This window comes from Mustelus asterias, chromosome 17 (assembly GCF_964213995.1).
Source record: "Mustelus asterias chromosome 17, sMusAst1.hap1.1, whole genome shotgun sequence".
Lineage (NCBI taxonomy): Eukaryota > Metazoa > Chordata > Chondrichthyes > Carcharhiniformes > Triakidae > Mustelus > Mustelus asterias.
In genome coordinates this window covers 87,911,920-87,937,654 of record NC_135817.1, presented here as the reverse complement: position 1 = coordinate 87,937,654, position 25,735 = coordinate 87,911,920, and the positions used below count along the sequence as shown (strand labels likewise).

The window sequence follows — 25,735 nt, the reverse complement described above, 5'->3', positions numbered from 1 at the left end:
AGCTGTTCTTGAGTTGGTCGGTAGGTGACTTCAGACTTTTGTATGTTTTTCCCAATGGAAGAAGGTGGAAGAGAGAATGTCTGGGGTGCGTGGGGTCCTTAATTATGCTGGCTGCTTTGCCGAGGCAGCGGGAAGTATAGACAGAGTCAATGGATGGGAGGTTGGTTTGCGTGATGGATTGAGCTTCATTCACGACCTTTTGTAGTTCCTTGCGGTCTTGGGCAGAGCAGGAGCCATACCAAGCTGTGATACAACCAGAAAGAATGCTTTCTATGGGGCATCTGGAAAAGTTGAAGAGTCAACTGAAATTTTGTGCTCAATCTGTGGAGTGGGGCTTGAACCCACAACCAGGAAGTGTTACCCCCCCGAACCACCTTTTGACACTTGCAATTAAAATTACAAGAACATTATAAGAAAATTGAATCTGACTTTGGGCGATAGCTGGGCTTGGATTTAATAATGGCAGCAGCTGACTATCAGAATACATGATGTGGAGATGCCGGCGTTGGACTGTAAGAAGTCTCACAACACCAGGTTAAAGTCCAACAGGTTTATTTGGTAGCAAAATCCACTCGCTTTCGGAGCGCTTGCTGCTCCTTCATCACCTGACGAAGGGGCAGTGCTCCGAAAGCGAGTGGATTTTGCTACCAGATAAACCTGTTGGACTTTAACGTGGTGTTGTGAGACTTCTTACTGTATCAGAATACAGGCAGCTTCATTTCATTTTCATAAGCTAGCATTGCCATGAGCCATTATCCCACCGTTCAATCTTTATTTTGCCTCCGCTGCCATCAATCTTACTACGATTCCGAATAAATTTTTGCTGACGGAGAGCATATTATGCCGGAGACTGGTTTCAGCCAATAGTTTCTCAATGTGCTTTGAACCAGGGTTGTGGAGGTTGTATGGAGTCCTGAGAGATGAGATTGAACCTGGAGCATTCCAAGCAACATTACCTGTCAGAACATTACAGTGTGTTGGGATGGTTGCTCTGTGGCTGCATGGATCCTGAATTTAAGCATCACTGGTGGCTGTCACTTGAAGTGAACTCCCTCTTGAGCACTGAGTTTTGTCAATCCTGTGTTATATTTTCTCTGCGAGGTATTAAATTCCTTTGGTGGTAATGCTGTTGGATACTAGGAGGGGAAGGATTTCCCTGAGTTTGTGGAAAAACTGAAACTAATACAAGCCTGCCTTTATGTTCGAGATACTTTCCATCCATCTCTTACTACAGAGCTTTATTCCTCCTCTTTACCTTTGTTTAAGAGACTGATTGAATTTTGCAGATGCCAGGCACTGATTGATTTCCCCTTAGTTTCCCAACCCCACTATGCTTTGCCATTCTTCACGTGTGCACCTGTCACATGAATGTTGGTGACCTATTTAATCACAGAAATATCATGAATACAAACCCTGTATCTGCAATTTTATATGCTTCTTAAAAAAAAGTTTCACCTCCCATTAGTTATCCTCTGCCGTTTTAACTGTTGTCACACCCGTGACTTCCTTTGCCATCTTAACGTATTTACTTTTCTTGTTCCCAAAGGTATAAAAAATTTGCAAGTTTGGCAAAAACCATCGAAGAGAAGGAAGGAGGTCTGGACTCGTTTTCTCGTGGCTATGAATCCTTCGGTGTCAATCGGCAGGCTGATGGCGGAATTTATTGCAAGGAGTGGGCTCCAGGAGCAGAATCTGTGACTCTGGTCGGAGATTTCAGTAAGTATTCACTGTCCATGCAAACCTGCTTTTACTTGATCTCAGCAGTATAACGTTCTTCCAAACAAAATGCAGCAGATGCTGGGAGTCTGAGATAGAAGTAGAAAATGTTGGAAGTATTCCATCGTCCCTCTTGTTGGTGGAACACTGAGTTTTGTTTTTAGATAGGGTGGATTCTTCGGTTTAGAAGTTTTTATCCACAGATGGTACATTTATTTTGTTTGTGGAAAATGACATTTGTTATAGTTAAGTGATTGGATGTGAAGTAAAGATGAGCAAATGGAGTTGAAGTACAGATAGCCGTGAATGTTGGAACTGGCTTGAGTGACTCAATGTCCTGTTCATTGCTGTTATTTTTAGAACTGTAATGAAAGATTGAATGGCAGCAGACTGCCAAAAACTGATTTGGGGGTACAGGATATTTAAAGTTTTAAATGTATTTATTGTCATGAGTAGGCTTACATTAACACTGCAGTGAAGTTACTGTGAAAATCCCCGTGTCACCAAACTCTGGCGCCTGTTCGGGTACACTGAGGGAGAATTTAACACGGCCAATGCACCCTAACCAGCACGTCTTTCGGACTGTGGGAGGAAACCTGAGCACCCGGAGGAAACCCATGCAGACACGGGGAGAACGTGCCGACTCCGCACAGACAGTGACCCAAGGCTCGAATTGAATCCGGGTCTCTGGCGCTGTGAGGCAGTAGTGCTAACCACTGTGCCACCGTGCCGGCAGCAACTCTGGTTGAAAAGGCTGTTAAGAAAAAAATAGAAAGTGTCTTGGGAATTATAGTTTTTATTGCAAAGTATGGAATATAAATCCCAAGGGATGATTTGTTTTTAATTCAGTCGTGGGGCATAGGTGTTGCTGGCTGGCCAGCATTTATTGCCCATGTTATGGTTGAGAGTCAACCACATTGCTGTAGCTCTGGAGTCGCATCTCGGCCAGACCAAGTAAGGGCGGGAGATTCCCATCCCTAAAGGACCATAGTGAACCAGATGGGTTTTTCCGGCAATCAACAATGGTTTCATGGTCAATAGGTTCTTGATTCCAGATTTTTTTCATTGAATTCAAATTCCACCATCTGCCGTGGTGGGATTCGAACCTGGGTCCCCAGAACATTAGCTGAGTTTCTGGATTAATAACCTAGCGATAATACCACTAGGCCATCGCCTCCCCGATATAAAACCTTAAGACCTCCATTTCAATACGGTGTTGTAGTATTGGCCGATTAAAAAGAATAATAATGCAACACAGATTTGATAGGTTGTTGCTTGGCATATAGAGAATTAAATGTGAAGAAGTATTGGATTCTATTCATTCGAACATTGCAGTTTATGGGTCAGTATGATAACGCTAAATTCTGAGTGGGAAATGGTGGATAGAAACAGACTGTTTTAAGTATTTGTGAAGTCTGGAAAGAGTGATCATAGGTACAAGATCTATGCCTTTGTTACTTCTATATCGGACTGACCCAATTAGCTCCTGGCTGGCTTCCAAAACTCTGCTGCCTGCAGTGTCCTAACTTGCACAAAGTCTCCTTCATCTGTCACTTTGTGCTCGCTGACCTGCACTGGCTTCTGGTTAAGACCACCTTCATTTTAAAATTTTCGTGCTTTCTCTTACATACCTCCATAGTCTTGCCCCTCCTTATTTCTGTGTAATCTCCTGCAGCTCTGCAACCCTCTGAGATACCTGCACAGCACCAATGCCTTTAGTTTCAATCGAGGCATTCAAGAGGGCATTAGATGATTACTTGAATAGAAGCAACATGCAGGGGTATGGAGAAAAGGCAGGGAATGGCACAGGGTCTTAATGTTCGTTTGGAGAGCTGGTCCAACGATGTGCAGGTTAGGTGGATTGGTCATGCTAAAGTGCCCTTTAGTGACCCAAGATGTGTAGGTTAGAGGGATTAGCGGGGTAAATATGTGGGGTTACAGGGATAGAGCATGGAGTGTGCCTGGGTAAGTTGCTATGTCAGAATGTTGGTGCACTATAGGGATTCTGAGATTGATTCTGTGCCGTAACTTTTCTGTGATTCCTTCAATTCTTTGCTGCCTCTTGAGCAATCTTGGTTTTAATCAACCCACCTTTGGTGTCTGTGTCTTTTGCTGCCAAGGTCCTAACTCCCTTGGAGGGGTTGATATAATGGGGGGTAATTAGGAGGCAGATGAATTAGGGACAGATGCCTCTGCCTCTATCTGTCCTCCTCGAAGATGGTTATTAAATCCACCTCTGACCAAGAATTAGCCATGTGCCCTAATAATTCACTTTGTAGCTCATTGGAAAGTTTTGCTTAATAATTGCTCCTGTGAAATGCTTTTGGAATTTTAACTGCATTAATGGCTCTGTGTAATTTATCTGATTAAGAACAGAAGGCAGGAGAAACGTCTTTGCACACCGTTGTAAAGCTGTGGCCTCGCTTCCAGTGTTAGCCGTTGAGGCAAAAGCTATTGAATGCTTGAGATTAGTTTGGACAGGTGGATGAAGGAGTGGGCAAACACACTTGGAAATGTTGCTAGCATGGAGGGTAAATGCTGATATAGATTTGTTGGGCTGAATGGCCTGATCCCTTGTAACTTCTACGTTGTTATTTGACTGACTTCTTTGAATGCAAACAGACAAACGTGACGGACAGAAAAAGGTCAGTTGTTCCATCTTGCCAGTCTCACATTTGTGAAGCCTTATGGATCAGGCCAAGAGATTTCCCAACTGTGTACCGCCAGTCTCCCAGGAGAGGCAAAAAGAAACATTAAACATCCAAGGCCAGTTAGACAGGATAAAGAGTTGGAACATTTCTTTCTGATTCTTGTAAGCAATTAAAACCCATCAACAACAGAGAAAAATGCATGACCTCCATGAGATCCAGGAACGAAAATGATGATTTTGAATTCTGAGTTTGTTGGGGCAGCGATGATGGAACAGCATGTGTATAGCAGAGTTCTGAGGGAGTTAGACTTCATGTTGGTTAGAATTCGGAATGCTGGTGAAGGGGGTATTAAAGGGGTTGAGATAATGGAAGGGTTGATATGAGGCAGTGAGTTCGGGTCAGAGGACTGATGTCCAGAGGAGGAAAGATGTGGGTCTGATGCCTAATGAGGTTTGAAGCTCAGCTCAAGTGACGTTACACACGCTCTGATTTAGTCTTAGTAACTAGCTGGTGGTGACTCAGGGGTAATGTTATGAAGTTTTGGTAGGAGCCTTCACTATTACTGAGCTATCAATGTCATGTTTGAAATGTGCAAGTGTTCTTGAAAATGCTGTGGTATCAGGTACAAAGAACAAAGAAAATTACAGCACAGGAACAGGCCCTTCGGCCCTCCAAGCCTGCACCGACCATGCTGCCCGACTGAACTAAAGCCCCCTACCCTTCCGGGGACCATATCCCTCCATTCCCATCCTATTCATGTATTTGTCAAGAAGCCCCTTAAAACTCACTATCGTATCCACTTCCATTACTTCCCCCAGCAGCGGGTTCCAGGCACCCACCACCCTCTGTGTAAAAAAACTTGCCTCATACATCTCCTTGAAACCTTGCCCCTCGCACCTTAAATCTATGCCCCCTCGTCCACCCTGACTCTTCCACCCTGAGAAAAAGCTTCTGACTATCCACTCTGTCCATGCTCCTTATGATCTTGTCGACTTTTATCAGGTCGCCCCTCAACCTTCGTCGTTTCAGTGAGAACAAACCAAGTTTCTCCAACCTCTCCTCATAGCTAATGCCCTCCATATCAGGCAACATCCTGGTAAAGCTTTTCTGTACCCTTGCCAAAGCCTCCACATCCTAGTGTGGCAACCAGAATTGAACACTATATTCCAAGTGCGGCCTAACTAATGTTCGATAAAGCTGCAAAGTGACTTGCTAATTTTTAAACTCCATGCCCTGGCCGATGAAGACAAGCATGCTATATGCCTTGACTAGTTTCTCCATCTGCGTTGCCACTTTCAGTGACCTGTGTACCTGTACACACAGATCCCTTTGCCTATCAATACTCTTGAGGGTTCTGCCATTTACTGTATATTTCCCATCTGTATTAGACCTTCCACAATGCATTACCTCACATTTGTCCGGATTGAACTCCATCTGCCATTTCTCCGCCCAAGTCTCCAACCGATCTATATCCTGCTGTATCCTCCGAGGAAATTTGGAATGTCTTTGTGTCTCTTTCCCATTCATTTATCATAACTCTGGTAATGTGTTTGGAACAAAGTAAATGTTCCATTAATTTATATTTAAGAAATATATTCAGGAATAAGACGGCTGTCAAAGTTTAGGGTATTATATGTAAAACTTTGTTTTTCGTCATAGAGCTACTCGTGATAGATTGGAGGCATTTTTGTTTCTTGAGCGGATACAAGTACATAAGAACATAAAAAATAGGAGCAGGAGTAGGCCATCTAGCCCCTCGAGCCTGCCCCGCCATTCAATAAGATCATGGCTGATCTGATAGTGGTTTAGTTCCACTTACCCGCCCGCTCCCCATAACCCTTATTTCCCTTATTGATCCGAAATCTATCTACGTGTGACTTAAACATATTTAACGAGGTAGCCTCCACTGCTTCAATGGGCAGAGAATTCCAGAGATTCACTACCCTCTGAGAGAAGATGTTCCTCCTCAATTCTGTTCTAAACTGACTCCCCCTTATTTTAAGGCTGTGTCCTCTAGTTCTTGTTTCCTTTCTAAGTGGAAAGAATCTCTCTGCCTCTACCCTGTCTAGCCCCTTCATTATCTTATATGTCTCTATAAGATCTCCCTTCAGCCTTCTAAACTCCAACGAGTACAGGCCCAATCTACTCAATCTCTCCTCATAAGCTAACCCCCTCATCTCCGGTATCAACCTGGTGAACCTGCTCTGCACTCCCTCCAAGGCCAATATATCCTTTCGCAAACAAGGGGACCAAAATTGCACACTGTACTCTAGTTGCGGCCTCACCAGTACCTTGTACAATTGCAGCAAGACCTCCCTGCTTTTATACTCCATCCCCTTCGCGATAAAGGCCAACATTCCATTTGCCTTCTTGATCACCTGCTGCACCTGCAAACTGAGTTTTTGCAATTCATGCACAAGGACCCCCCAGGTCCCTCTGCACAGTAACATGTTGTAATTTTTCACTATTTAAATAATAGTCCATTTTACTATTATTCCTTCCAAAGTGGATAACCTCACACTTGTCAACGTTATACTTCATCTGCCAGATCCTCGCCCACTCAGTTAGCCTATCCAAATCTCTCTGCAGACTTTCCGCAACCTCCACGCAATTCGCTTTCCCACTCATCTTTGTGTAATCCGCAAACTTTGTTACCCTACACTCGGTCCCCTCCTCCAGATCGTCTGTATATGGTAAACAGTTGAGGCCCAGCACCGATCCCTGTGGCACGCCACTAGTCACCAACTGCCAACCAGAAAAGCACCCATTTATTCCAACTCTCTGCTTCCTGTTAAATAGCCAATCCTCAATCCATGCTAACACTTTACCCCCAACTCCGTGTACCTTAATCTTCTGCAGCAACCTTTTGTGAGGCACCTTATCGAACGCCTTCTGGAAATCCAAAAACACCACATCCACCAGTTCCCCTCTGTCAACCGCACTCGTTACATCTTCATAAAAATCCAGTAAATTTGTCAAACAGGATTTTCCCTTCGTGAATCCATGCTGCGTCTGCTTGATCGAACCATTTTTTTCCAGGTGTCCTGCTATTTCTTCTTTAATGATGGATTCCAGCAATTTCCCAACTACGGACGTTAAGCTAACCAGCCTGTAGTTACCCGCCTTTTGTCTACCTCCTTTTTTAAACAGTGGCGTCACATTAGCTGTTTTCCAATCAGCCGGCACTTCCCCAGAGTCCAGCAAATTTTGATAAATTACAACCAACTGCTATTACTTCTGCCATTTCTTTCAGTACCCTGGGATGCATTCCATCTGGGCCTGGGGACTTGTCTACCTTTAGACCCATTAGCCTACCAAGCACTATCTCTTTAGTAATAGTAATCGTTTTAAGGACCTCACCCCCTACAGTCCCACGACTGTCAATTTTCGGTAAGCTATTTGTGTCCTCTACCTCGAAGACCGACACAAAAAACTTGTTTAAGGCCTCGGCCATTTCCTTGTTTCCCATTATTAAATCCCCCTTCTCGTCTTCGAAGGGTCCAACATTTACTTTAGCTACTCTTTTCCTTTTTATATATTTGTAAGAACTTTTACTATCAGATTTTGTGCTAGTTTAGTTTCATAATCTATCTTTCCTTTATCGCTTTCTTAGTAGTTCTTTGTCATTAATGTCCACTGTGAAATTGCTTACCTGACACCTCTCCTCCCCTGAAATAACTAACATTCAGACTATTAAAGCACTTACAGATGAATATGTAGCAGTAAGCGCATATGCCTATCATTCCCCTGCCCCCTCTTCCACTGTCCATAGATTTGAGCTGATGTAAAACTGCTGCTTATATACTAACTTGCACCAATTCGCATTCACCCTTTACTCACTGACCTACATGGGTGGCGATGGCTAGTGGCATTATCGCTAGACTATTAATCCAGAAACTCAGTGAATGTTCTGGGGACCCGGGCTCGAATCCCGTCACGGCAGATGGTGGAATTTGAATTCAGTAAAAAAAATATCTGAAATTAAGAATCTACCAATGATCATGAAACCATTGTTGATTATCGGAAAAACCCATCTGGTTCACTGATCTTTAGGGAAGGAAATCTGCCGTCCTTACCTGGTCTGGCCGACATGTGACTCCAGAGTCACAGCAATGTGGTTGACTCTCAACTGCCCTTGGGCAACTAGGGATGGGCAATAAATGCTGGCCAGCCAGCGACGTCCATGTCCCATGAATGAATAAAAACAGCATTGGCTCTCAGTTTATCAATACCTCAATTTTTAAATTTCCCATCCTCTAGAGTAACAAGACGTCTACAGCACAGAAAAGGCCCTTCAACACATCGCGCCTATGCTGTTCACATTCTTCCATGGCCTATCTCCCACTGCCTCCAACCCTAAACTGAGATCTCTTCTCATGCATTTCAGCCTCTCAAGCATTCCAGATCTTAATTGCTCCACCCATTGGCCGCTGCCTTCAGCTACCATGGGCATCAACACTGGAACTCCCTCTGGAACCTTGTTACCCCTCTGCTTTAAGATGTAGCTTGAAATCTAACTGATTGATTAAGCTTTTGGCCATTTGCCCAAATGCCACCTTCTTTGGCTTGGTGTCAGTTTTCTTTGCTGTTAAGCTCCTGTTAAACATCTTGGGGATGTTTACGCCATTAAAGGTGCTATAAACTGCAAGTCGTTGCTCAGGTAGGAATGTTGCATCTTCTGATGTATAGCACCTGCTGCCTGCAGGAAGTTCAGATCCACGGTTGTATGTTTGTTGAAATGATTTCAATTTATCAGCTCATCGAGCAGGTTTGAGGTGCCTGATCCACACTAATGCCAGTGATGGTGTCTGCTGCTGATTCTATGCTTTATGTGTTTGTTTGATATTGCAGAGCCTTGGGATTTTTTTTGATTGACTTGAATGATATTGATTTCAGTCTGTTGAGGAACTGGTCTGATTTTGATGATTAGATCTGGTGGAATATCTCATTCTACTGAGCACTTAATTACATTAGTTTGATCTCTTAACCCCCGACCTCATCTCTGAAAAACACTTCTCACTGTTAGTCCTGTAGCAGCAGCTAGCTTTAGGCTACCTCCTCCACATCTCTCACTTTCCTACATCCCAGCGTAGTCAATAATGGGTTTGCTGTTAATCTCCTGATGGTAAGTGAATTTAAAGGTTATGGATAGTCTAATTTAACTGTTGTATTTCAGTATTTTGCAAAGCATAAAGGAGGCAGAAAGTCTCCCTCACTCCACCATTTTACCACCTATTGTTCAATTAGATTTTCTTCTTAGGCTTTTTCTTTTTTGGACCTTTGCAGTGTTCAAGTACAAATGCTGCAACTCGCATTTCCAGAGCCCCAGTAATTAAAAACAAAAATCCCAAAGCACTTTGTAGTTGGGTCTTCGAAGAACAAAGGAAAGTACAGCACAGGAACAGGCCTTTCGGCCCTGCAATCCTGTGCTGATCATGTTGCCCTAACTAAAAACGAATGTTTTGCACTTACTTGGTCCATATCCCTCTATTCCCTCTCTATTGTATCCATCCAGCTGCTTCATAAATGTTGCTAATGCGCCTGCTTCCACCAACACCTCTGACAGCGCGTTCCAGGCACCCACCACTCTCTGCGTGAAAAACCTCCCCCGCACATCTCCCTTAAACTTTCCCCTCCCATCTTGAACATGTGCCCCCTCATAATTGACACTTCCACCATTAGTGTATTAAAGGGAAAGCTAGAAAAACAGAAGGGATAAAGGAATAGAAGGTTAAACAGATAGGATTAAGGTGTAGAGTGTAAACCTGACATAGACTAGATGGTCTTATGCTGTAAATTCTATATAATTAGCGTAATATGTAACATCCAAAGATACTTGATAATCTCTTGAAGGGGATGGAAGCAGGCCATGTGAAGGTATCCACTTGTAGAATTAGGGGGAGGTGATAGGCTAGTGGTATTATCACTCGACTACTAATCCAGAAACTCAGCTAATATTCTGGGGACCCGGGTTCAAATCCCTCCATGGCAGATGGTGGAATTTGAATTAAATTAATAAAAAAAACTCCTGGAATTAAAAATTTACTGATGACCATGAAACCATTGTCAATTGTCGGAAAAACCCTTCTGATTCACTAATGTCCTTTAGGGAAGGAAATCTGCCGTCCTTACCTGCTCTGGCCCACATGTGACTTCAGAGCCACAGCAGAGGTTGACTCTCAACTGCGTTCAGGCAACTAGGAATGGGCAATAAATGCTGGCCAGCCAGCGACACCCATATCCCACAAATGAATTTTTAAAAAAAATCCTCACATTACAGAAGGGGGGGCCATTTGGCCCATCGAGTCTGCGCGAACTCATTCAGGCTTACTCCGTAACCCCACATATTTACCCCACTAATCCTCCTAACCTGCATATCTTGGGACACTAAAGTGCAATTTAGCATGGCCAATCCACCTAACCTACACATCTTTGGGACTGTGGGAGGAAACCAGAGCACCTGGAGGAATCCTACACTGGCACGGGGAGAATCGGTCACCCAAAGCCGGAATTGAACCCGGGTCCCTGGCAGCAGTGCTAGCCATTGTGCCACCGTGCTGCTCCTGTGGCATTCAGAGTGTCACAAGACTTTGGAACTAGAAAAAGTATGAAAAGGTTTGAGGCAGCAAAGGTAGAATTGATGGAGGAATGAAATTGAGAGAGTTGGGGAAGGGAGATTGTAATGGGTCAATATTGAAGCATGATTGACCATGCAGGATGAAAGGGAGGCTGTGTTAGTCAGCAAGTAGTTTCAATCTTTGAAGCAAATAAAAATCCAGGTGATGAAGGGGCAGTGCTCCAAAAGCTCGTGATACCAAATAAACCTGTTGGACTATAACCTGGTGTTGTGGGACGACTTACTGTGCCCACCCCAGTCCAACGCTGGCACCTCCGCTTCTTGGATATGTGCATTGATTAAAAAAGCAGGAAAGTCACGGAGAACCTTTGTGAATCACTGGTTAGACTTCAGCTGTGATATTGTGTCCAATTCTGGGCATCATGCTTCAGGAAGAGTTTCCAAGCCTTGGGGAGGATACAGACGCGATTTCTTAAAATAGTACAGGCATGAGCGACTTCAGTAATGTGGAAAGACTGAAGAAGCCAGGATTGTTCCCCTTAGAGCAAGGAGGGACAGATTTGATGGGCAGTGGCACAGTTGTATTGTCAGTGGACTAGTAATAGAAACCATAGAACTACGAGAGGACATATGTTTAAGGTGCTGGGGGGAAGTTTTTCACACAGAGGGTGGTGGGCGAGTGGAATCGGCTGCCGTCAGTGGCGGTGGAGGCAAACTCAAGAGGGTCTTTTAAGAGACTCCTGGATGAGTACATGGGACTTAATAGGATGGAGGGTTATAGGTAGGCCTAAAAGGTAGGGATATGTTCGGCACAACTTGTGGGGCCGAAGGGCCTGCTTTGTGCTGTAGTTTTTCTATGTTTCTATTAGAAACCCTACAGTGCAGAAAGAGGCCATTCGGCCCATCGAGTCTGCACCGACAACAATCCCACCCGGGCCGTATCCCTACATATTTACCTGCTCATCCCTCTAACCCTCATATTTATCCACTAATCCCTCTAATCTACGCATCCCGCGACACTAAGGGGCAATTTAGCTTGGTCAATCAACCTACCCTGTACATCTTTGGACTGTGGGAGGAAACAGGAGCACCCGGAGGAAACCCACGCAGACACGGGGAGAATGTGCAAACTCCGCACAGACAGTGAGCCGAGCCAGGAATCGAACCCTGGTCCCTGGAGCTGTAAAGCAGCAGTGCTGACCACCATGCTACCGTGCTGCCCATCTGAGATCCAGGGGGATGTGGGGACCCAGGTTTGAATCCTACCATGGCAGATGGTGAAATTTGAATTCAATCAAAACCTGGAAATAAAAGTCTAATAAGAACATAAGAACTAGGAGCAAGAGTAGGCCATCTGGCCCCTTGAGCCTGCTCCGCCATTCAATAAGATCATGGCTGATCTTTTCGTGGACTCAGCTCCCACTCACTGCTCACCATTACTCTTAATTCCTTTACTGTTCAAAAATCTATCTTTCTTTGCCTTAAAAACATTCAATGAGGGAGCCTCAACTGCTCCACTGGGCAGGGAATTCCACAGATTTACAACCCTTTGTGTGAAGTTCCTCCTCAACTCAGTCCTAACTCCGCTCCCCCTTATTTTGAGGCCATGCCCCCTAATTCTAGTTTCGCCTGCCAGTGGAAACAACTTCCCTGCTTCTATCTTATCAATTCCCTTCATAATTTTGTGTTTTTATACTGTAAATTCCAATGAGTATAGCCCCAGTCTACTCAGTCTCTCCTCATAAGTCAACCCTCTCAACTCCAGAATCAACCTAGTGAATTTCCTCTGCACCCCCTCCAGTGCCAGTACATCTTTTCTCAAGTGAGGAGACCAAAACTGTACACAGTACTCCAGATGTGGCCTCACCAACACCTTAGACAGCTGCAACATAACCTCCCTGTTTTTAAACTCCATCCCTCTAGCAATGAAGGGCAAAATTCCATTTGCCTTCTTATTACTTGCTGTATTTGCAAACTAATGTTTTGTGATTCATGCACAAGGACACCCAGGTCCTTCTGCACAGCTGCAGCTTTTTAACCATTTAAATAATAGTCCATTTTGCTGTTATACCTACTAAAATGGATGAACTCACATTTACCAACATTGTACCCCATCTACTAGACCCTCGCCCACTCACTTAGATTATCTATATCCCTTTGCAGACTTTCAGCGTCCTCTGCGCACTTTGCTCTTCTACCCATCTTAGTGTCATCTGCAAACTTTGACATATCACACTTGGTCCCCAACTCCAAATCATCTGTGTAAATCGTAAACAATTGCGGTCCCAACACTGATCCCTGAGGTACACCACTAGTCACTGATCGCCAACCAGAAAAACATCCATTTACCCCCACTCTTTGCTTTCTGTTAGTTAACCAATCCTCTATCCATGCTAATACATTACCCGTAACACCTTGCACCTTTATCTTATGCAGCAGCCTTTGTGACCATGGTGACCATTGTCAATTGTCGGAAGAACGCATCTGGTTCACTCATGTCCTTTTGGGATGGAAATTTGCCATCTTTACTTGGTCTGGCCTATGTGTGACCGTGATGTGGAGTTGCCGGCGTTGGACTGGGGTGAACACAGTAAGAAGTCTCACAACACCAGGTTAAAGTCCAACAGGTTTATTTGGTAGCAAAAGCCACAAGCTATGTGTGACCCCCAGATCCACAGCAATGCGGTTGACTTAACTGCCCTCAGGGGTGGGAAATAAATAGTGGTCCAGCCAGCGATGTCAAAATCCCATGAACAAATTTTAAAATGTGAATGGTTTTGATACTGTAAAATCAAGAGAACATGTTTCCAGTAACCAGAGAATACAGGTCTAAACTGGTTAGCAAAACAGCCAGAGGGGACATGAACGTTTTTAACAGTGTTGCTGTGATCTGGAAGGCACTTTGCTGAAAGTGCAGAGGACATAAATTCAGTTATAACTTTCAAAAGGAGAGTTGAACAAATACTTAAAAGGAAAATTGTTCTCCTTTGTCTCTTTATAACTGAAATCTTTCATCCCAGTGCTATTCTGGCAAACCTCCTCATCACCTTGGTATCGGCCTTCTCAAGTTATCCTGCCACCTTCAAAGGTTTATGTATAGATGTATATCAGCACCCACTCTCTCTGCTCCTGCACTTGCTCTAAAATTTTAACATTTCATTTAGCGGCCAAATTCCGCTGCAACTCCTTTGCTTTGATTTATTATTGTCACATGTATTACCATGCAGTGAAAAGTATTGTTTCTTGCACACTATATAGACAAAGCATACCGTTCATAGAGTACTTAGGGGAGAAGGAAAGGAGAGGGTGCAGAATGTAGTGTTACAATCATAGCTAGGGTGTAGAGAAAAATCAAATGAAGAAGGTGGCAGAGAGTTGGCCTGGGATGTGCGGGGTCCTTGATTATGCTGGCTGCTTTCCCCAGGCAGCGGGAAGTATAAATGGAGTCAGTGGACGGGAGTCTGGTTTGCGTGATGGACTGGGCTGCATTGACGACCCTTTGTAGTTTCTTGTGGTCTTGGACAAAGCAGGAGGCACACCAAACTGTGATGCAACTGCAAAGAATACATTCTATAGTGTATCTGTAGCAATTGCCATGACTAACCTTTCAAAGCACTTCATACTGATGGATGTCAGAGCCACTGGATGATAGTCATTAAGGCACGCTGCCTGCCTTTTCTTTGGTACTGGGATGATGGTCATCTTCTTGAAGTAGGGAGGGTATAAGGAGAGGTTAAAGATGTCTGCGAATACCCCCGCCAGCTGGTCTGTGCAGGATCTGAGTGCTTGTCAGGGTACCCCATCTGGGCCAGTCGCTTCCTGTGGGTTGACTTTCATGAAGGTTGATCTGACATCTGTGATCGTGACCTCAGCTGAGGCTTCCAGGGCGGAAGGCATGCTCTTGCTGACCACTTGCTCAAAATGGGCATAGAATGGATTGTGCTCATCGGGGAGGAGTGCATTGTTGCTGGCGATTTTACATGCCTTCATCTTGCAGACCTTGCCATAATGGATGGGAGTCCGTATGGCTAGCCTGGGACTCTCGCTTGGTCCAATACTATCTCTTGGCATCTTTGATGGATCTCTGTAGATCGTCTCTTGATCTCTTGTATTGGTCAGGGTCGCCTGACTTGAACGTCTCAGACCTGGACTTCAGCAAGCAGTGGAGATCCCTGTTCATCCATGGTTTCCAGTTGGGTAACACGTGGATTTGCTGCTTTGGCGCACAGTCTTCCATGCACTTACTAATGAAGTCTATTACTGTAGTACTGTACAGAGCGGTAAGCATGTTTGATATGTGTGTAGCAGTGGGTGAGGATGTTTGGGCCTCTGGTGGAACAGGAGACGTGTTGGTAGGGCACTCTTGAGCTTGGCCTGGTTGAAGTCTCCGGCCACGATGAACAAGACTTCAGGATGTTGCGTCTCAAGGCTATTTTTGATGGTATGTGTTTTGTCCAGCGCTGTCTTCATGTCCGCACGGGGTGGGGTGTAAACTGCTGTCAGGATAACAGGGGTGAACTCGACGGAAGGTAGTAGGGGCATTTCAGCGTCAGGTATTCTAGATCTAGGGAGCAGAAATTCTCCTGTGTTGCTACATCTGAGCACCAAGAGGTGTTGATTAGAAGGAAAGCAAATCAGTGGAGGCATTGGTGAGGTTTAGAAAGTGCAGGGTGAAGCTTAAGAAATCAATTAGGAATACAAAGAGGGAATATGAGAGAGCTCTGGCTGATAAAAGTAGGGAAAATCCCAAGATATTCTGTAAGTCTATGAATGGGAAGCGGATAACCAGGGAATGAGTAGGGCCCATTAAGGAACAAGGGGCAATCTGTGGGTGGAGCCAGAGGACATTGGTAGAGTGTTGAATGAATACTTCACATCCGTCTTCACCCAAGAAAATGAGGACGATGGTATAGAATTCAGGAAGAGGGACTGAGAGGTTCTTGAGCAAATTGACTTCGGAAGGACAAGGTATTGGAGGTGTCGGCAGCCTTAAAAGTGAATAAATATCCAGGACCAGATGAATTGTGTCCTAGGCTACTCTGGGAGGCAAGGGAGGAGATTGGAGGGGTTCTGACCCAAATTTTCAATTCCTCTCTGGCCTCGGGATATGATGTGGAGATGCCGGCGTTGGACTGGGGTGAACACAGTAAGAAGTCTCACAACACCAGGTTAAAGTCCAACAGGTTTATTTGGTAACAAATACCATAAGCTTTCGGAGCGCTGCTCCTTCGTCAGATGGAGTGGAAATTTCCACATTTCCACTCCATCTGACGAAGGAGCAGCGCTCTGAAAGCTTATGGTATTTGCTACCAAATAAACCTGTTGGACTTTAACCTGGTGTTGTGAGACTTCTTACTCAGGGGATATGCCAGACCAATGGAGAACAGTTAATGTGGTTCTGCTGTTTAAGAAGGGTTGTGCAAACCACTGAGTCTCACGTCAGTGGTAGGGGAACTATGAGAGAAAGTTCTGAAGGACAGCATCTACCTCTACTTGGAGAGGCAAAACTTGATTAGGGGTAGTTAGCATGGCTTCATCAGAGGGAGGTCATGCCTAACAAATTTGATTGAATTTTTTGAGGGGGTGACCAGGTGTGTAGACAAGGGGAGTGCAGTCGGTATAGTTTATATGGATTTCAGCAAAGCCTTTGACAAGATCCCACATGGGAGACTTGTAAAGAAGGTAAATTCACATGGGATACAGGCTAATTTGATGAAGTGGATTCAAAACTGGCTCAGTTGTAGGAGACAAAGGGTGATGACAGAAGGCTGCTTTAATGACTGGAAGTCAGTGTCCAATGGCGTATCACAGGGATCTGTGTTGGGCCCCCTATTCGTCATTTATATAAATGACATTGATTATGTGAAGGTACGATTAGTAAGTTTGCAGATGACGCAAAGGCTGGCTGGGTGGTTAACAGTAAGGTGGAGTGTCTTGGGCCATAAGAAAATCTAGTCGGAATGGTCAAATGGGCAGATAAGTGGCAGATGGAATTTAAGCCTGAAAAGTGAGAGAGGATACACTTCGGCAGGAATAATTTGACAAGGAAGTACTCAATGAACGGTAGGATACTAGGAAGTTCTGTGGAACAAAGGGACCTTGTCGCGTTTGTCCACAGCTCTCTGAAAGCTGAAGGACACGTTAGTAGGGTGGTAAAAAAGGCATATAAGAACATAAGAAATAGGAGCAGGAGTAGGCCATCTAGCCCCTCGAGCCTGCCCCGCCATTCAATAAGATCATGGCTGATCTGACGTGGATCAGTACCACTTACCCGCCTGATCCCCATAACCCTTAATTCCCTTACCGCTCAGGAATCCATCCATCCGCGCTTTAAACATATTCAGCGAGGTAGCCTCCACCACCTCAGTGGGCAGAGAATTCCAGAGATTCACCACCCTCTGGGAGAAGAAGTTCCTCCTCAACTCTGTCTTAAACCGACCCCCCTTTATTTTGAGGCTGTGTCCTCTAGTTTTAACTTCCTTACTAAGTGGAAAGAATCTCTCCGCCTCCACCCTATCCAGCCCCCGCATTATCTTATAAGTCTCCATAAGATCCCCCCTCATCCTTCTAAACTCCAACGAGTACAAACCCAATCTCCTCAGCCTCTCCTCATAATCCAAACCCCTCATCTCCGGTATCAACCTGGTGAACCTTCTCTGCACTCCCTCCAATGCCAATATATCCTTCCTCATATAAGGGGACCAATACTGCACACATATGGGACACTTGCCTTTATCAGTTGAGGCATAGATTACAAAAGCAGGGAAGTCATGTTGGAGTTATATAGAACTTTGGTGAGGCCACAGCTAGAGTACTGTGTGCAGTCCTGGTCGCCACATTATCGGAAGGTTGTGATTGTACTGGACAGGGTGTAGAAGAAATTCACCAGGATGCTGCCTGGGATGGAACATTTAAGTATGAAGAGAGGTTGGATAGGCTTGGGTTGTTTTCGTTGGAGCAGAGAGGACTGGGGTGACCTGATCGAGTTGTACAAGATTATGAGGGACATGGACAGAGTGGATAGGGAGCAGCTGTTCCCCTTAGTTGAAGGGTCAGTCACGAGGGGACATAGGTTCAAGGTGAGGGGCAGGAGGTTTAGGGGGAATGTGAGGAAAATCTTTTTTACCCAAGGGGTGGTGACAGTCTGGAATGCACTGCCTGGGAGGGTGGTAGAGGCAGGTTATCTCGCATCCTTTTAAAAAGTGCCTGGATGAGCACTTGTCAAATCATAACATTCAGAGCTTTGGGCCAAATGCTGGTAGATGGTATTAAATGAGAGTTCAGGAGTTTCTAATGTGTCGTGAATGTAGCCCAGTCCATCACACAAACCAGCCTCCCATCCATTGACATTGTCTACACTTCCTGCTCCCTATGAAAAGCAGCCAACATAATCAAGGACCCCACGCATCCTGGACATTCTCTCTTCCACCTTCTTCCATCGGGAAAAAGATACAAAAGTCTAAGGTCATGTACCAACTGATTCAAAAACAGCTTCTTCCCTGGTCTTACCACACATTAAGCTGATCTTTCTCTTCACCCTGTCTATAAATGTAACACTACATTCTATACCTTATCCTTTCCTTCTCCCCTTTGTATTCTATGAACGGTATGCTTTGTCTGTAACACTTTGCAAGAACAATACTATTCACTGTATCCCAATACATGGATCCACTACAGTTCACCTATCGCTGCAACAGGTCCACAGCAGATGCCATCTCCCTGGCCCTACATTCAACTCTGGAACAAAGACACCTATGTTAGACCCCTATTTATTGACTACAACTCAGCCTTCAACACCATTATCCCTTCAGAAGTCATCTCCAAACTCTGTGGCCAAAGGCTCAGCTCTTCCCTCTGTGACTGGATCCAGGTCTCCCTAACCCACAGACCACAATCAGTAAGGATAGGCAACAATACGATCATCCTCAACACCAGTGCCCCACGAGGCTGTGTCCTCAGCCCCTTACTATACTCATATACCTATGACTGTGTGGCCAAACTGAGCTCCAACTTCATTTTCAAATTTGCTGATGACACCACCGTAATGGGTCAGATCTCAAACAACGATGAGACGGAGTGCAGGAAAGAGATAGAGAATCTGGTGAAATGGTGCGATGACAGTAATCCCTCCCTCAATGTCAGTAAAACGAAGGAGATAATCATTGACTTAAGGAAGCATAGTGGAGGACATGGCCCTATCTACATCAATGGGCATGAAGCAGAAATGGTCGGGAACTTCAGGTTTTTAGCTGTCCAGATCAACAACCTGTCCTGGTCCCCCCATGTCAACACTATAGTTAAGAAAGCCCACCAATGCCTCTGCTTTCTTCGACGAAGGAAATTCAGTATGTCTGCTATGACTCTCACCAATTTTTACAGATGCACCATAGAAAGCATTCTTTCTGGTTGTATCACGATGTAGAGTTGCTGGCGTTGGACTGGGTAGGCACTCACCTGATGAAGGGGCAGCACTCCGAAAGCTTGTGCTACCAAATAAACCGTTTGGACTTTAACCTGGTGTTGTGAGACTACTTACTGGTTGTATCACAGGTTGGTATGGCTCCTGCTCTGACCAAGACCGCAAGATGCTACAAAGGGTTGTGAATATAGCCTAGTCCATTATGCAACCCCGCCTCCCATCCTTAGATTCTGTCTGCACTTCCCGCTGCCTCGGAAAAGCAGCCAGCATAATCAAGGATCATATGTACCCCGAACATACTCTCTTCCACCTTCTTCCGTTGGGAAGAAGAAACAAAATTCTGAGGACACATACCAATCGACTTGAGAACAGCTTCTTCCCTGCTACCATCAGACTTTTGAATGGACCTACCTTGCAATAAGATGATCTTTCTCCACACCCTAGCTATGAATGTGACAGTATATTCTTCACCCTCTCCTTTCCTTCTCCCCTATGTACTTTATGAATGACGGTATGCTCTGCCTGCACAGAGGGCAAGAAACAATACTTTTCACTATCCATATACATGTGACAATAAATCAAATTATATCAAATGTGTCAATAATAAATAAATAAATCAATATTACCTCTCGCCATCCTTCCTGCTGAAATGAATTGCTTTCCACTTTTGTGTTTAATGTCATATAACTGAATAGTCTCATTAGCGATAGACAACATGGTTTTGTACGAGGGAGGTCATGCCTCTCAAATTTGGTTGAGTTTTTTGAGGAGGTGACAAAATGATTGACGAGGGAAGGGCCGTGGATGTCATCCGCATGGATTTTAGTAAAGCATTTGACAAGGTCCCTCATGGCAGGCTGGTGCAAAAGGTTAAATCTCACGGGATCAAAGGTGAACTAGCTAGATGGGTACAGAACTGGCTTGGCCATAGAAGACAGAGGGTAGCAGTGGAGGGGTCTTTTTCTGATTGGAGGTCTGTGACTAGTGGTGTTCCACAGGGCTCTGTACTGGGACCTCTGCTGTTTGTGATATATATAAATGATTTGGAAGAAGATGTAGCTGGTCTGATTAGTAAGTTTGCGGACGACACAAAGATTGTTGGAGTTGCGGATAGTGATGAACATTGTCAGAGAATACAGCAGGATATAGATGGGCTGGAAAATTGGGCAGAGAAATGGCAGATGGAATTTAATCCAGATAAATGCGAAGTGATGCATTTTGGTAGATCTAATGCAGGGGGGAGCTGTACAATAAATGGCAGAACCATCAGGAGTGTAGACACACAGAGGGATCTGGGTGTGCAAGTCCACAGATCCTTAAAGGTGGCAGCACAGGTGGAAAAGGTGATGAAGAAGGCATATGGCATGCTTGCCTTTATTGGATGGGGCATAGAGTATAAAAGTTGGCATATGATGTTGCAGCTGTATAGAATGTTGGTTAGGCCACATTTGGAATACTGCGTCCAGTTCTGGTCGCCACACTACCAGAAGGGCGTGGAGGCTTTGGAGAGAGTGCAGAAAAGGTTTACCAGGATGTTGCCTGGTATGGAGGGTATTAGCTATGAGGAGAGATTGAGTAAACTAGGGTTGTTCTCCCTGGAAAGACGGAGGTTGAGGGGCGACCTAATAGAAGTTTATAAAATTATGAAGGGCATTGATAGGGTCGGAAATGACAAACACAAGGGGTCACAAGTTCAAGGTAAGGGGTGCAAGGTTCAATACAGATATGCGGGGGACGTATTTTACACAGAGGGTGGTGGGGCCCTGGAATGCACTACCAAGCAAGGTGATTGAGGCAGACACGCTAGGATCATTTAAGACTTATCTAGATAGCCACATGAACAGACTGGGATTAGAGGGATACAAACGGATGGTCTCGTTAGGAACACATGATTGGTGCAGGTTTGGAGGGCCGAAGGGCCTTTACCTGTGCTGTGTTGTTCTTTGTGTTTGTCTGGCATGTCACAAGTCTATTCCCCTTGAAGTCTGTCACGATCCTCCTCTCTGTTGACTACATTTCCAGTTTCTTATCATTAAAAACTTTGAGATAATGTCCTCCATATCCAGGTCCAGGTCAGTAATATCTCTCAAAAAGGACAGTGGTACTCTCTGGAGACCCCACTGCTCACACCCCTCCACTCTGCAAAAACAATTGCTTACCTCTGCCTTCTGTCCTTAACCAATTTAGTGTCGATACTGTCATTGTCCTTTAATATCACAGGCGTCAATTTGCTTGCAAGTCTATTGTGTAGTACAATATCAACTGATGTACACACACACACTCACATTGTACTTCTCTCAGTCACCCTCTTGTCATTTAATCGAAGTACTTGATCGAATTGCTGAAATGTGATTTTTCTTAAACAAAGAAACATTAACATTTGTTAATGCATTCTTTTGGGATGTCAATTAATAATGTCTCAAAGTTTCTACCCCACTGATTGGCCTGTAGTTGGGCTCAATCCTGTTCTTTTTGAACTAGGTAGCACCATTTGCACTTCTCCAATCCACTATCACCGCTCTTTATTCTAAGAATGATTTGATAAATTGTAACCAGAGCTCTGAAACTTCTACCCTTACTTTCCTGAACAACCTCGGGTGCACCCCATTTGCACAAAGTAGGAATTCGGCCAGGATCATTGGAACATGAATAGGCTGTTCAGCCCCTTGAGGCTGTTGTGCATGAAAGGAGTGGGTTTTTTTCAGATCCCAATTCATTAATTGTGTAGAATTAAGAATCTACTGGAGGACCATGAAACCATTGCTGATTGTCAGAACAACCCATCTGGTTCACTATTGTCCTTTAGGGAAGAAAATCTGTCGGCCTTACCTGGTCTGGCCTACATGTGACTCCAGAGTCACAGCAATGTGGTTGACTCTCAACTGCTCTCTGAACAAGGGCAACTAGGGATGGGCAAAAAATGCTGGCCAGCCAGCGACGCCCATCTCCTATGAATTGGGAGAGGCGATGGCCCAGAGGTATTATAACTAGACTATTAATCCAGGAACTCAGCTAAAGTTCTGGGGACCCGGGTTCGAATCCCGCCACAGCAGATGGTGGAATTTGGATTCAATGAATAAAAAAAATCTGGAATTAACAATCCACTGATGACCATGAAACCATTGTCGATTGTTGGAAAAACCCATCTGGTTCACTAATGTCCTTTCGGGAAGGAAATCTCCCATCCTTACCTGGTCTGGCCTACATGTGAATCCACAGCCACAGCGATGTGGTTGACCCTGACCTGGCTTCGGGCAACTAGGGATGGGCAATAAATGCTGGCCAGCCAGCGACGCCCATGTCCCACGAATGAATTTAAAAAAAATTAGTAAATAAAAAGACAAGCACCTGTGCTTCCTCACAACTGCAGCCTGGTGTCATCCTGGATAAGTCGCTCCTGTGACATCTCCCTATGAATTGGGATCAGCATCCCACAATCTACCAGGTGCCGTTCCTGGTATCTGAACTGAAGCCTCTGCCTTTGTTGGTCCTACTGAAACCCGCATCATCGTCAATAAAATATCCTTTCATTTGTACCAAGTCCCTGATGTCTCGATTGAATCGTGCTGAATCTGCATGTTCAATCTGCTGATTCTTCTGATCCAAGCAGCAGTTGAAAACCCCCTTGTGGTCTTTTTTTTAGCTGAGATTGCTGACCATGTCAAAACGAAACACCCTGGGAATTGGAGTACTTCATTAGTTGGTATTCATTATCTTTCACTTTGTTGCTTTTCATTCACTTTGGAAGTGAACCAGATACTTGAGGTATCTTCTTAATTTAATTTGTGCCTGTGCAGTTGGAATAGAGTTGGTTTTCCAGGTTGCATAAATTTAACACTTAACATGCTCCTCACTGTACCATTTTACTATGTTTACAAATAGATTTTCTTCTTTGTTGCCAGTTTCATAAGATGGAGTGGAGTTCATACCCAACTTGCTGTTTTTGATTGACTTTGTAAATTATTGGTTTGACCTCAGCTGGAGGAGAGTCATTGAATGGTTAAAGGACAGAAGGTCGCCATTTGGCCTATTGAGCACGTATTGGCTCTCTGCAAGAGCACTGAAGCCAGTCCCATTCCCTGGTTCTTACTCATCGGCCCTGCAAATTCTCTTATTTCAGAAGTTTGAAGCCACAATTGAATCTGCCTCCACCACAATACATTCCAGATTGTTACGATGTGCTGCATCAAAAGATTTTCATCTTGCAGTTGTTTGGGAGTACAGAGCTTGATTATTTTTGACAAAAGCCATTTTGTCAAAGGTTTTCATTTGACACTCATTAGGACAATCTCAAAAAAGTTTAAAGTTTATTTATTAGTGTCACTAGTAGACTTACATTGACACTGCAATGTAGTTACTGTGAAAATTCCCTAGAAAAGAATACCAGTGTCAGGGGCGGCATAGTGGCTCAGTGGTTAGCACTGCTGCCTCACAGTGCCAGGGAGCCGGGGGTTCGATTCCTAGCTTGGATCATTGTTTGTGCCGAGTCTGCACCTTCTCCCCGTGTCTACGTGGGTTTCCTCCAGGTGCTCCGGATTCCTCCCACATTCCGAAAGACATGCTGGTCAGTTGCATTGGCCATGCTAAATTCTCATTCACTGTACTCGAATAGGTGCCGCTAATAAATAAACTTTAACTTTTAACTTGAAACAACTTTATAAAGAGCAAAGAAAATATACTGCACAGGAACAGGTCCTTCGGTCCTCCAAGCCTGCACCGACCATGCTGCCTGACTGAACTAAAACCCCCTACCCTTCCGGGGACCATATCCCCCTATTCCCATCCTGTTCATGTATTTCTCAAGACCGTCACTTTCCGCTTGCACTACCTCCCCCGGCAATGAGTTCCCGGCACCCACTACTCTGTGTAAACAATCTGTCTCGTACATCTCTTTTAAACCTTGCCCCTCGCACCTTAAACCTGTGCCCTCTAGTAATTGACTCTTCCACCCTGGGAAAAAGCTTCTGACTATCCACTCTGTCCATGCCTCTCATAATCTTGTAGACTTCTATCAGGTCGCCCCTCAACCTCCGTCGTTCCAGTGAGAACAAACCAAGTTTCTCCAACCTCTCCTCATAGCTAATGCCCTCCATAGCAGGCAACGTCCTGGTAAATCTTTTTTGTACCCTCTCCAAAGCCTCCACATCCTTCTGGTAGTGTGGTGACCAGAATTGAACACTAGATTCCAAGTGCGGTCTAACTAAGGTTCTATTAAGCTGCAACATGACTTGCCAATTTTTAAACTCAACGCCCCGGCCGATGAAGGCAAGCATGCCGTATGCTTTCTTGACTATCTTCTCCACCTGTGTTGCCACTTTCAGTGACCTGTGTACCTGTGCACCCAGATCCCTTTGCCTATCAATACTCTTAAGGGTTCTGCCATTTACTGTATATTTCCTATCTGTATTAGACCTTCCAAAATGCATTACCTCACATTTATACTCTGTGAGAAGAGGTTGGTGATTGGCAAGTGATCTCTGATTGGCAAAGGTGTTGCCATGGAGCATGCACCAGTTGATGTTGAGTGATACTTAACTGCCAAGCATTGTTTGAACTTTAAATCAGGCAGCTTGATTCGGAATGGTTAAGGCATTGCCCTGTGAAATGAACTAGCCCAATTGTTATTAATTATTTTGTTTAGCTGTCTGCAAAGATCAGGGCCCTGTGTATTAATTAATACATGTAGCTTCCAATACATGCAAATACACCACAGTGGGAGCCAATTGACATTTAGCACACAGAACTATTTAGCAAATGTTGTCCAATCGTGGAATCACCAAATATTGGACAATGTGTTTTGAAAGTATGGGCTGATTGGGTGTGGCCTGAGCTTTGCCCATTGTGCAGTAAGAAGTCTCACAACACCAGGTTAAAGTCCAACAGGTTTATTTGGTAGCACGAGCTTTCGGAGCGCTGCTCCTTCATCAGGTGAGTGGAGAGTTGGGTTCACAAACAGGGCAAACACAGACTCAATTTACAAGATAATGGTCTTAACAGGTAATCAAGTCTTTGCAGGTACAGACAATGTGAGTGGAGAGAGGGTAAAGCACAGGTTAAAGAGATGTCTCGAGCCAAGACAGTTAGTGAGGTTTTGCAAGCCCAGGCAAGTCGTGGGGGTTACAGATAGTGTGACATGAACCCAAGATCCCGGTTGAGGCTGTCCTCGTGTGCGGAACTTGGCTATCAGTTTCTGCTCGGCGATTCTGCATCGTCATGTGTTGTGAAGACCACCTTGGAGAACGCTTACCCGAAGATCAGAGGCTGAATACCCGTGACTGCTGAAGTGTTCCCCGACAGGAAGGGAACACTCCTGCCTGGTGATTGTCGAGCGGTGTCCATTCATCCGTTGTTGTATGGTCTCGCCAATGTACC

The 25,735-nt window shown here is 44.7% G+C and overlaps 1 protein-coding gene across 3 annotated transcripts in view; it reads left to right on the top strand.

Moving 5' to 3' along the window:
* Positions 1–25,735, top strand: part of gbe1b (glucan (1,4-alpha-), branching enzyme 1b) — a 580,146-nt gene that overhangs the window by 53,021 nt on the left and 501,390 nt on the right. For all 3 annotated transcript variants that reach the window (XM_078233069.1, XM_078233067.1, XM_078233068.1), the window contains exon 2: positions 1,547–1,716. In XM_078233069.1, the coding sequence (XP_078089195.1) occupies positions 1,547–1,716 (170 nt within the window). The remainder of the gene's footprint in view (positions 1–1,546; positions 1,717–25,735) is intronic.